Here is a 12920-nt window from a genome sequence, read left to right as displayed (position 1 = left end):
CCATCATAAACTCATTAGGTAAGATCTAATTCCTGTCCTCGTTACCTGCTGTTACCTATTCACCTTTCCATAGGAGACTGAGGTTAGAGTTCATTTCTTCTAAGAGGCTTTTTGGTGGTATAAAAATAATGCCAGGAAGAGTTAGAGATGTTTCATACAGGCTTTCCCATGTTTCAGGTGCTATAAAAAAAAATTTATGGTTTTCTTCCTCCTGTTTAGAATTTACACATGTAGTCATGCATTTAGCAGAACAATAACTTTTCAGTACAACCAACTATTAAAATATATATCCTTGTTTTATTATAAATGAGTTTTAGGATTTAAATTGTGGTCCACTAAACACGCAACTTGTAAAACAGCAGATAAGTTACCAAGTTGATGGTTCACCTTTTGTAACTTCAAGATATTTTGAAAAGTAGCTGATATGGACTTGTATTTTTTCTATATATGTAGTTTAATAACTATTTCAATGAAAAAAAAAATTGCAAATTTAAATGAAAATCTTGTTCTTTAGAAGATACATATTTAAATAGTATGTTCAAGTATAAAATATAAAGTAAAGGAAACTAAAATACTATGCTACAGTATTTCTAGGATATGATGGTTTATCAACAAAAGCTGTAGAATTTAGAAACTTTTTGAAAGGTTGTTTTCTGCTTTTATTTGTTGTTAGTGTTGGTAAATTTTACTGAGCAGCAAAATTAGATTTAGAGAAAAGATTATTTCTTTTTTTCCCCCAGTAGAACAAATGAGTGTACTCATTTACTATCTTATAAATAATCTTGTGATTCAGAAATGTAATTTCTGGCAAATCTGTGGCTCTCTTTGAGTCTTGGCCAATGAAATTTGATTGAAGTTTAGGTAGGAAAAAAGGTGATACTCCTGCCAAGTTTTTGTCAGTTTTATGATTTATAACTCTGAGCATTGGAACTGTATCCTTGCCATAGACCTGGAAACCAAGAACTGATCTGAACTTCAGACATGTCAATTTTGAAAGGGCAAGCAACAGACTTCCATATGCCAAAAATAGCTTTTTTACACTTAAAACTTATTTAAGTGAATTATTTGACCACAGATAAATGAAAAATAGTATTTTTCACTTTGGACCTTTTTTGTATAGTAGGGGAAATACAATGTCATTTTAAATTTAGATAGGTTTTGTTAGGTCAGTCTGAAATATCACATGTTCAAAAATCATAGTACTTGGTTTTGAGAAAAATGATGTGTGCTGCTTTTATTCTTTATATATATTTGTTATATATTGATTGCAATGCAGAGACTATTTTAGACTCCTGCAGCAATTCAAGTAACGTGTACCACTTCTGCACTTTTCTCTTGTTGAGTGTAAAATATGTATGAAGACATGTCTGAAGTGTAAGTACAGCAGGGCCCTTGGGAAGGTGTGGAGCTAGCTGTACCTTGAGTAATTTCAGTCCAATGCTGACAAAATATTTACTGGTTTATTTTTGGTTTGTAGGTCTGCTTTTATCCATGGTCTCTGAAATGTTCAAGTAGGATTCTCAGTAGAACCTTAATATTGAAATTTCTTTATCTTGATTATGCTAAAAGTATAAATATTTCCCCATAGTCTTCCAAATACATATGGCTATATTGTAGTACGTGCTTTGGTGGCAGGCACTATAGGTTCTCAACAAGTTATATTGAAACATTTTGTATTAAAGCACTTTTAACCTTTGGAATCATCTGCTTTAGAGATAAAAGTTTCCTTTTCCTGTTCTTCGCCTAAGCATTTTTGAGCAAGTCCTACATTTCTTCCTTCCTTATATAAAGCTTGTTTTATACTTGAACATCCTCACAAATGGGTAGACTTGTGCTTTCTGCTGTGTCTGATTGTACAGCTGATGAGTATGCATTTTATTTGACTAAATTTGGTTTGAATTTTGGCTAAAAAGAAAGTACAGGATGACTGGAAATGGAGGGGGTGCACATGCACAGAACGTGTAGTGTATCCAGTGCAGGTGGATGCTGCTGGGCTCTGGTTGCAGTCACAAAATCTGCACACCTGGAAATATTTGATTTCTAGAGATTTTCTACAGACACATTAAGCAGTCTGTATCTGTACAGCAGTCAAGTTATTGACTCTCAAAAGCCCAGGAACGTCACGGTGCGCTGTCGCAGCGTGCTGGGCCACGTGCTGGGTGTTAGTTCGATATCAGTGACAGCAGGGGTGCGGCATTGCCCCTGCGAGCTCTGCAGATCCCAGTTATCGCTGGTCCGATGCAGGAACAGAAAACAGCGACATGGGTCTTGGGGTAGAACTGGGGTGATTTATTAGATGGATGACACAAGGACCCAAGACCAGGGCCCAAAGACCAGAACCCCAAGACCTGGGACCCCAAGAACCAATTTAGGGGGTGTACAAAGGATTTTATACTACAACTCGGGGGGCATGGTATAGGACTAGTAACCAATGAGGGCACGGCGGGGGGGAGTCTAAGGCAGGACTAACTTTCTACAAACCTATCAGGGGAAGCAGGGGAGGGGAACAACACAAAGAAACAAATGGGGTATCGAGTACTAAAGTATTGACAAGGAATGTTCTGGAGATAGGGACGGGGAGGGTTGACAGCTTGGGAGGGGAGGAGATTAGGGAGGAGAATAGTGGGCAAACAAAAACTTAAAGCAAAACACACCACAACACAGGAATTGCTCAGAACCTGACTGCTTACCCTTGTTTTGTTCTCCTTTTTCAAATAAAGAAAATCATTTTTCAATTAAAACTTACTCTGGTAAAAGTTTTACTTCCCCTCAGTCTCTTGTTTTCTTCTTTCACCAACCATAACCTACTAACATTTCTTTGAAAGTATTCATGGTGGTATGATTTATCCTCTTGTGATAGCTGCTTCATGGCATTTTCTCTCTCTTGAGCCATGAATAATTTCTTTGAGGCCAAATCAAGAAATACCTGTCTCTTGTGGCTTTTTGGTTCTTTCAGTAGCTTTTCCTAAATATGCATACATATTTATATGTTTCCACATTAGCTGAAAATATTTTTATGAATCAATGTACCATGTCTTCTGAAGCTGAAGGTTGGTTGTTACTAGTTTTTAAATTATAGCTGGCTTTTTTATGGAAAGTAAAGGCAGCTCCTGGCTATGTTTTTTGGTAGTTTTTCTGCTTTAAAATGTATTATTTGGAAGCAGGTCCAGTACTGTCATAATTAGGTGCATTCGTTGATGCTTAAGGGGGAAAAATGTATCCTTTGTTGCTAGTCATTACCAAATGTACAATTTCATCCTCATTTTGCTTATATTTTCAAAATCCTGTTATTCAACTTTCATGACTACTTTTGTAAGGTGTTCTGATATTTCTCTGAAATCTTCTGATGTTGCTCTGCACATCAGAAAAGTTATGTATTTTTTACATTTTTATTAATGTATTTATTACATTTTGGACTTTAAGTAGTAATGGAGAGCAGATGATATGCATTGCTCCATCCATCCATCCATCCATCCACAGTTTACTGTTATTTAGAGGCTGAACTGTAATTTATAATACATTTACCAGGAAGACTGCTCTTAAATTATTTCATCTTCAGACATGTAAGGAAGAAGACCCACTGTAAATGTATCTTGACAGTTATTCAGAATCATAGATGAAAAGGTAGGAAATGGAAAATTTAAGGATGCAAAACACAGTGAAAACTTTTTCTCGCCTATATGTAATGTATTTTGCTTGTAAATGCAGCCTATACAGAAGTCAGTCTTGCCTCATGTAACATAACTATGACTTTGAGACTAGTTATGATAATTCTGAATTTTATTTATTTTCTCTTGTATCTCTGAATACAGAGCAATCCTTCACAAGTTTTTTTACTAAAATGTACAGTTTTTGCTATCTAGAAGTGCTACTATTTACAAAATATGCAGTTAATGCATCTTTTATCTTCCTAGAAAAATAATTAGTTGCATTTTTTCCTTGTGTTACTTAACTTTCATAAACATATTTTGCCTTGATAGTGTCAGAGATGGCAGGTGCAAAATGTTTTATATAATCTTAAGTAATAGAAATAGATAAGTTTTATGTAGATACATGAGTGTATATATATAATACTTTCTCCTACTTAAAATGGATCTTTCAACAGTATAAACAATTTAGCTTATGTTAATGATTTAGGCAAGAGTTTAATATTAAACTACTGTTTTCTCAGTAGTGCCCTCCTTGTCTTGTGTTAGCTGGTGACCTTTGTGTTGAAGCTTAGCATCTGTTGCTGGAGCAAGACCACCCCCCTCAAGAGAACTGTTGTTTTTGTACAGTAATCTAGAACAGACAAGTAGAATTTATAAATCTACTGAAAAGGTTATGGAACGGTCTCAGTTGTCTTTGACAGCAAACTTTGACCTGTTTGGCCGGATTTTGGAAACCGTGCCAAAATTTGATTTAAAGCAGTTCGGGGAAGCCCTTTAAGATTAAATTCCAGGACTGCATGACTGATGTGCTAGTGATAAACTTGTGATATTAGACAAGTATTGCTTCAATACAGTTTTAGGCTTGAACAGATCATTCACCTAAAAGTAAAAATTATCTCAAATCTGATTAAAAGAAATTTGTTGCATCTCAGTATAATTTTAAAAGGTCTGTTTAAAATTTGGCATCTTGATATTCTGTTCTCTACACCTCTCAGGTGTGAGCTACCCATACTCCTCCAAAACAATTTGCTATGCTTTTTCTTTGGAGAAGAAAAAGTAAGAAAAGGTTCTAAACACATCGTACTTTGGTAAGGTTTCTGTAAAGCTTTTCAGCCAGCAGTTGCTGAAATGGTTTTATTCAGCACCCTAATAACACGTGCTGGATTAGATGAATTTTGAGATGGAAAGCTTAATCATACATTTTTTCACTCCTTAGATAATAAGGGACATAATAAGAGACATTTGGTGTGCGAATGCTCAGGTTTCAGTGGTGAAAAAACTCTCCAGCCTTCACAGCTGAGCACCAGCAAATGTGCATTTGTGTCAGAAAATCATCTTTATTTACTCAAAACAGAAAAAAAACCCACTTTTATTTATTTTTCTCATTTACTTTGTTCTTTCTGATGACCTGAAAAAAGGTACTTTTTTCCAAATTTAGTAATTTCTAGATTTGAGGAAAACAGAATAATAAACTTGATTTGGCTGAGTATTGACAGTGTCCTGATACCCACTGATGGATGCTACTCTGTTGTTCTATGGTCAGACAACTGATCATTACATATAATATTAGTCACATTGAGGTTAAAGGCATTTCTCTTAGATTTCATTGTTATTGATATTTCTTTTGAATATTTGTATAAGTGTTGTAGGTGTGTCACTTCTCACATGAACAGGGGAAGTGGAACAGCTTTTGAATCCTTTGTCTTTAAGTAATTTAACTATCTATATTGTATTCGTAAAGTAATAATAAATTAAACAGTTAATGTATGTATGTGTTAAATCAGGCTTCTGCATGCTTGTCAGAAACTGAAAAATAATTAGATAATTAGATAATGTATATGCCTTATGATGAATTCTCTGCATCTCCACTTCATTAACTTTGCAACAATTAGCACAAGTAGGGCCCTCTCAAGTACATCAGTTAGAGTGTATTTGCACTTGCTCTGTGACAATTTTGTAATTCTCTGCTGTTGTAACTTCTGGTAAAGAGAATATGAAATTATTTACAGGATTCCTGTTGAAGGTGCTGTGGTAGCTACAGATGGCTGCCTAGTCATTGATTTTGCCAGCTGAAGTGGGTGAAATAGTGGAGCTGGGACTTCAGAGCAGCAGCCTGTCAAGTGAGGAAATCATGGCAAGGGTTCTTACTGAGAACAGGAGTGACAGCCTGGAAGGAAGAGGATGCTGGTTGTGGGTTGAGGCTTGAGGGGAGCATACCTACCAAGTATAAACCCTAGAGATCAGGTGCTTGAAGGTGAAAAAGACCTTTTTCATCTTGGACTAGAATCTGTCTTGAAGGACAGCATAGTGATGAAATGAGACAGTGGATAGACTTATTTCTAAAATAATTTCCCTCAGATTAGATTACTTTCTGAATATCTCAGCAGATCATTAATTAAATTAATCTATCATGAATTATTAGTTGATTCAGCAAGCTGCTTATAACTCATGCAGTTTCTTATACTGACTGTTGGTCCTTGGAAAGAAGGAAGATCACCTAATACCTGTTGTCCTTACGTAAATAATGTTTAAATGAATGCTTATATGGTTTTAAAATGAAAGATGGCTTTTGTCAGTAGTTAGAGCTCAATTGCTAGAATTCTGTTTCAGATCTGAAGAAGTAAGTGTATGTCAAACGTTTTTTTACCCCCCCTCCATACTGTTAGTCTAATAAAGTGCACTACATCTCCATATAAGTCTCTTATCGCCTGAATGTAACGGTTAAAGTCAGAGATAAGAAGCTGGTAAATACTGATGTAACCATTGTTATTTAATTTATCTTTGTAGATGTAATGTAAAAGCAGCTGTCTTTTACATTTGCTGGCTTGGTTGCTAAAGCATTTTGCAATCGTAAAACAAATGTATCAGAATATATATATATATTTATGTCTAGAAAAATCTATTAAATGTCACTATCTAGTTTTCTTTGAGATTCAGCTTGTACTTTTAATCAGGGAAGTCTAGGCAATGGAAATGATGCTTATTGCTGGACATAGGATTAAGTGGCAATCATTAACCTACTTGGAAAGCAAATGCTTACAATCCAACCCTCCTGCTGAAGTTGTGTAACAGATATTTTTTGGTTTGGGTTTTTTTTTGTTTGCTTATTTGGTTTTGACTTTTTTTATGAATATAAGCAAATTTGCTTTATTTTTCATGCTTTTAAATTATTAATGGGAGATTCTGAGAAGTAGCTTGATAGTGAATCTATTCCAGAGTGTGTGTACAGATTTTTCCTCTTTACTCTGTGGGAGTATTCATGTTTTAATTTCCTGTGTAGGAAAATTAAGAGAGGATAGCCCACAATGAATTCTATTTAATTCAGAGACTCAAAGACTATAAAGTAATGAACTACTGTGATTATTCTCTCTGATGACATGAGTAAGATAGACTATGAGAACTAGCAGAACACACATGGCTGATTTTAAGCTAGGTGATGTTGATTGTAATATTACTTTTGGATGGGTTATGTTTTGTAAGATTTAGTTCTCCTTTCCATTACCTATTATTATATCTCTAGCTGGTATTTCTGAGGCCACCTGATTGTGTGGCTAAGTCTGTTCAGAACTGCTGCTTAGCAAGGTGGTCCTCCCATGCTGTAAGGTTCCTTGTTTCTGGTAGCCTTCAATGTGACAGTGTAGAAGCACACATTACAAGTGTGCATCCTGGCATCTGGGGTTGTTCAGCGCCAGGGGCTTGGGTGGCTTGTAGCAGGTACTGACAGGCCTGTGATTTATCTGTCAGAATAAGGTAAATTTGGAATAGTTTCCTTTTTTTCATGAGTTGTATACCAAATTATGGATATACAGCTCTAATTTCCACTATATCTTCCATTTTTACTAATCCTGATTGTTGACAATTTTCCATGTGCCTTAGTTCTAAACAGCTTGATTCCATCCACATTCTGATTTCTGCAAGAGGTGTAGAATCCAATTCAGGAAAATGTTTAACTTCACACTTACCTCTTGTGCACCTTGAAAGTTAGGAAGAATATAGCCCCCAGTGCATTGGCTATGTTTGAGCTCAGGAGCTGTGATAGATTCTGTCTCTCAGACAGTGTTTAATCCTATCAGACATTATAAAGGAAAAACCCACTTGTATTTAATGACATATAGTATTTTGCAGAATGGCAAGAGTGATTAGGCTTCTTTACTTGCAGCTTTCACAGCTGAGTATGGACTTGTTCAGTAATCATACAACATAAATTTTAAAATGTTTTCTTCTGCTGCCTGTTGGCTTCAGGGGTGTTTTGTAAATATTCTATATATCCTTTCGAAATAATGGTAGAAAAAAATTGAATACTAATGTATTTACATGAATTTGCTGTGACTGTACCTCTGTGTCCTGTTGCAGGACATTTTGACTGCCTTGTAGGAAGAACAGCAGTAGGGTTTTAATTTCAAAGCAAACCTTTAGATACATTCTGATCTGATTAATCAGTTAATGTCTCTTTAGAACATATTTTTCCTCTGTGGTGCCTTTGAGGTATATTTTAATGAAAACTGTCTGGCTTGAAAGTTCTTAGTTGCCATCATAGCTTAAAAAATGGGAAAGGCATAATTTATCTTTCAGATAATATTTATAGTGTAAAAATATAATTTAATGTAATTTAAAAGTGAGTGACTAGAAGATCTTCAGGATCTTGACTAAAGTTCTGAACAGTAGAAAAATTAAGGTTTTCAGCAGATTGAAAAATCATTTGAAATTTAGGCTGAATATCTCATCAGTATGAGAAATTTGTATTTTACAGAAGTGCAGTTGTTTTTATAGGCTTTATTCTTTTATAAATTTCTGTTGCTTTGCATCATAGAAATTTTGGGTATGATAAAGGTTTAAGGTACAATTGTTCAAGTAATTTTAAGCTGTTTAGACACTACAGACCTACTCAGACTAATTTCATATTTGAGGCTTTTTTCCTCCCTCTTTTTTGTAGTGGTGTAAAGTAGGTAACTTCTGAGTTATGGATGATCTTTGAGTATGTAGTTTTTTTTGACAGCATCCTGTTTATTAGAAGGATGCAGAGATAAGACTGTCATGTGGGAACTTCATAGCAGTATGATCTGATTCTTCATTTCATAGTTATTGGGTAATTTTTCCTTTCAATTAGATATATTTGTGATCTGAATAATGATGATTCATTGTTATAGTATTTTATTTGAAGTTGGAAAGAGTGTCTAGTTGTATAAAAGGTTAAAATTTAACTATGACAGAAAATACCCACATCTTTTTGTTAGAAATACCTTTCTTTATTTTGCTGGGATTTTTTTACTATGTACCATGCATTTAGGGTTCGTGTTTCCATCCTTTCCCTGAAGGGAGCTTTAGGTCTAGAGCAGGCTTTACCTGTCTGATGAGCTATAGTTTAATGTCTGAAATTAGGTGGGATAAGAATAAGTGCAAGTGTTTTCCTACCTTAACACAGAGTTGCTGCCGTCATAAGAGGATGGCCTATGAAAACAAAATTGTCTTTTCTTTGTCACAAGAGTGACACATTAGAAGTGAGTCTTATAGTAAAGAGAAGGAGAAGAAGGAAAAAAGGTATAAAATAATGAGATTTGGGTTGATTGCAATAATAATTGTTTTGTTGTGAAAGTACTATATATAGAAAAGAGAAAGATGACAAAATTGGAAGGTTCACTCTAAAGGTAAGGAAAAGGTTTGACATGGAAACAAAAATCTTTCATTAGATTGTATTTATAATATATTAAAATGCATGTATTTAAATCCATTTTTTGTTACACAAAATAGCAGATCTTTACCTAAATTTCTAGTGAGCCTTTCAAAGATTGCTCAATTTTTTTTTTTTGCTTTTCTTTGTTCTAGTTGCATTAAAATCATCTAGCTCTACCAGACCAGAAAGAAATGGCATTCAGGAAACCTCTAGAACAGGAAAGTGTGGAGAAGGGATGCAGATCCTGGAAGGGGAACTCCTATTGCAGGTATGTTTTGCAACAGACATGTTGTACAAAGATTTAAGTAAAAAAACCCCAACACCTGTATTTAGCATATTAGATGCTCAGGGATGAGATAGAAAAAGTTTTCTTACTGTGAAATTATTTCCTCATTTTCTTTAGGGTAATATTAAACAGCTGCTGGATTTTTGTAGCAGGGACTTTAGAGTTGATGTTAGAATATGGACTCCTCTTTAATGTTTCTAAGTAATTTATTGGGGGGATTCCCATCTCTTTGCAACTGTTGTTAATAAAGATGTTAATATAAAGGAACAGTTTTTATAAGGGCCAGATAAGTTACTAATTTACTGCAAATTTGGTGACTAATTGTCTGAAAGAAACAATTTTTCCTTCAAATACCTTGGGCTTGCTGAAATATCTTACTTTCTCGGTGGTTTGAAAGAACTCAGCATACATATTGTAGACTCAGGACAAATTTTAAAATACTTTGAATAACTTTTATATGAACTAATAAAAAATATTAATTTAAAAATTGTGGGTTTTTTAAAATTGTCTAGCCTGTTTTAATGGCCTAAGCATATGGATAATTTTATACTACCAAGTCCAGTTTAAACTCAAGAAATTACAAATATAGATATTACTATGTTCTAACTAGTTTTACATGGAGACCTGCAGCTCCATTTGAAATATGTTGTTTGTCTGTCTTCTACGCAGGTTTCACACTGGTGTATCTATCAAAAGTGGCAAATCATTCTGTCAGAACCAATTGTTTGCTCAAACAAAAGGAATTTCAGTGTTCAGAGACTAAAAATGAAAGCAGGTTCTAAGAATCCCACAAAATAATTATTTTAAATTGATGCTAATTGGAAATTGTTTGCTAACCAGCTAAAAAAATTAGGATATATATTTCATTTTCTAACCTTAATAAAGTATGACAAAGAACTGTTGTGGAGTTACTACCAGTGAACAGCTTTCTTTTAAACAGAAAATAACCTAAAAAGCTGAAATATATGGTATATTGGAAGCATCTATTCAATCTGAAATACAAGGGGAGGTTTTATGACTTCTGACTGGAAGTTATATGAGGGAACTCTTTTCCAGTATGAAAATGAAGTGGGTGATATAGTTATTACTGAAAATTCTGCCCCTCTTGGGAAGTAAATTAATTTCTTAAATGTATTTGTTTTGTATATGTGAAAAAAATTATGAGAATGAATATGCAGATAGTTTTCTTAGGTTATGTGACAAGTCATGAATGTGATGAAATTGGGAATTTTTTAGAAGATAGTGGGAAGCAGTAAGTTGTAAATATTGATAAAGTCCTTCCCTTCCACCTAATGCTCAGAACTCTTTTGCGTTACTCAGGTAAATAAATTATAACTGATGATGAATGTTTTCCTTTTATTATCTCCCTACTTTTTTGGTTTTGGCAAAAAAATATGAATAAACATCCTATTGTTTGTATTTGCTTTTATTTGTTCATCAGTTGTTCTTGCTTGCTTCCTAACAAACAGAAAATTGTCTTTAATTTCCAACATAGAAACTGTCTTGCCAATTCAATATATTGTGGAAACAGAGATCAAATACATAAATGTGCCTTTCTTAAAAGCAAGCCAAATTTCCTTTAAAATTATTTAAATTATTTCAAATTCTTATTTGAAATACAAAATCTGTTGCAGCCCAAGCAAGTTTATGATAAGAAGTGCAAGAAAAAAGATGACCTTTAAGAAATATTTAAAACTTAATTCTCAACAGTAATGAACAATTTTGTAATTATCACTTTATTGGGACCATTGAGAATAATTTTAGAGGCACATATACCATCTTCAGTTCTCCAGAATACTAAACTCACTGAGAAATTTCATTATGTGTTTTCAGTTAATTATTTCTCGATTGCATTTTGCAAAAAGCTCCCTCAGAACTCATCTCTCATTTATTAGTCTATCCATTTTAGAGAATTTTTGGCTTAAATAATGCATAAGGCTATCTCAGTAACGATCCTACTTTGAGAACTGCGTACTAGGGCCAGTGCAAAATGTGATTCCAGGTACAGAAGGCGTAGGTAGCTCTGAATGAAATGGACCAGAATAACCAATTTTAGCATTTGAGACAAAGTTAGATGCTGTGCAGCTTGCAGATGTTTTGTGTCAACCAGCTGAGGTGAAATGCCCTGCAGAACAGGTCAGCAGAGGACACGAGCACCTGCCACTGCAGCATTCTGCTCCCATGAAATTACTGCGAGCTTCATCAAAACCAAGGGTTCTGTGTAACCACTTGAGATTCCTTGGATTGACTATGGTATTTAATTTCAGATTATTATTGATTTTTAATCTCATTCCTTATTCATGTAAAATTTATTAAACTTATAAGGTGTTTTTATAGAGCTAACAACTGTGTATGAGAGTAGATTAAATAATATCTACACATTAAATTGGAGTGGTTCACAGCATTTAAAGACCAGTCATTTAACCAGATATTTAATTTATATATTATTGCTTTGTTGCAGTAAGATATAGGATGTCCTTCACTTACTTTACATCTTCTATGTACAATAATTCTGCATCAATAAAGACTTTTAAAAAAAATTGTTTTGAGTATGCTGGCCAAATTTGCCTTTGAATGCAGCTGAGGAAATTAAGTGGCACAATATACTCACTCCAGCCCCTAGAGACTGCCTTTTGTTAAATCTTGACTGAAATCCATAGAAGTAAATCGGCACCTTTCAGATGAGCTGCCAAGTCACAAATGTACTCTTTGCTATCACAACAATTGCCATGGACCGTATTGATTGGGAGTTCAGATAAACGCCCTTTGCGTGACTTTGAGTGTGGAGCCGCCTGGTCTGCTGCTCCACCGAGGGGGAAATCTCTTCAAAAACATTGTTTGCTTGCAACAGTCCGCTTTTGCAGAGGTTTTCTATTTTAAGCACACTATAAAATGTTTTCGTGGACTATATAGGGGATCTTGATAGTTTGATTTCCTGTCCACACTGGCCTGTCTGCACTATGAATAGAATGGATTTTGGGACTCGGTTTGTGACATGGCTCTCGTTTGTGATGTGGGCAGCTGGGGGTATCCAGTGCTTGAGCCACACAAACATTGTGAACTGTGGTTGATATTAGATAAACTTACAGTTCTTCATATATGTCCCTTGTCTTGTACAACAAGAGTATTGAAAAGTCATCAACACGGATTGGCTTCTCCACTGAATTTTAATATAAAGTTTGGGTTTTTTTCATTAGATCCAGTTTTCTTCATTTTAACACTTACACTGTAGAGAGATGCAATGAGGAATCCTGTTTGTGCTGTCAGATAATGATGTGGTTTTGCATGCTTCACATTTTATTGAGGGATTACA

At 34.6% G+C, this 12920-nt stretch overlaps 1 protein-coding gene across 1 annotated transcript in view; it reads left to right on the top strand.

The window, feature by feature from the left end:
* Positions 1 to 12920, top strand: part of AHR (aryl hydrocarbon receptor) — a 63112-nt gene that overhangs the window by 29935 nt on the left and 20257 nt on the right. The window contains exon 3 of the mRNA XM_068209664.1: positions 9474 to 9589. Within this exon, the coding sequence (XP_068065765.1) occupies positions 9474 to 9589 (116 nt within the window). The remainder of the gene's footprint in view (positions 1 to 9473; positions 9590 to 12920) is intronic.

This window comes from Anomalospiza imberbis, chromosome 1, assembly GCF_031753505.1.
Source record: "Anomalospiza imberbis isolate Cuckoo-Finch-1a 21T00152 chromosome 1, ASM3175350v1, whole genome shotgun sequence".
Classification (NCBI taxonomy): domain Eukaryota; kingdom Metazoa; phylum Chordata; class Aves; order Passeriformes; family Viduidae; genus Anomalospiza; species Anomalospiza imberbis.
Note: the sequence above shows the minus strand (reverse complement) of the source record. Positions and strands in the feature narration are given on the sequence as shown.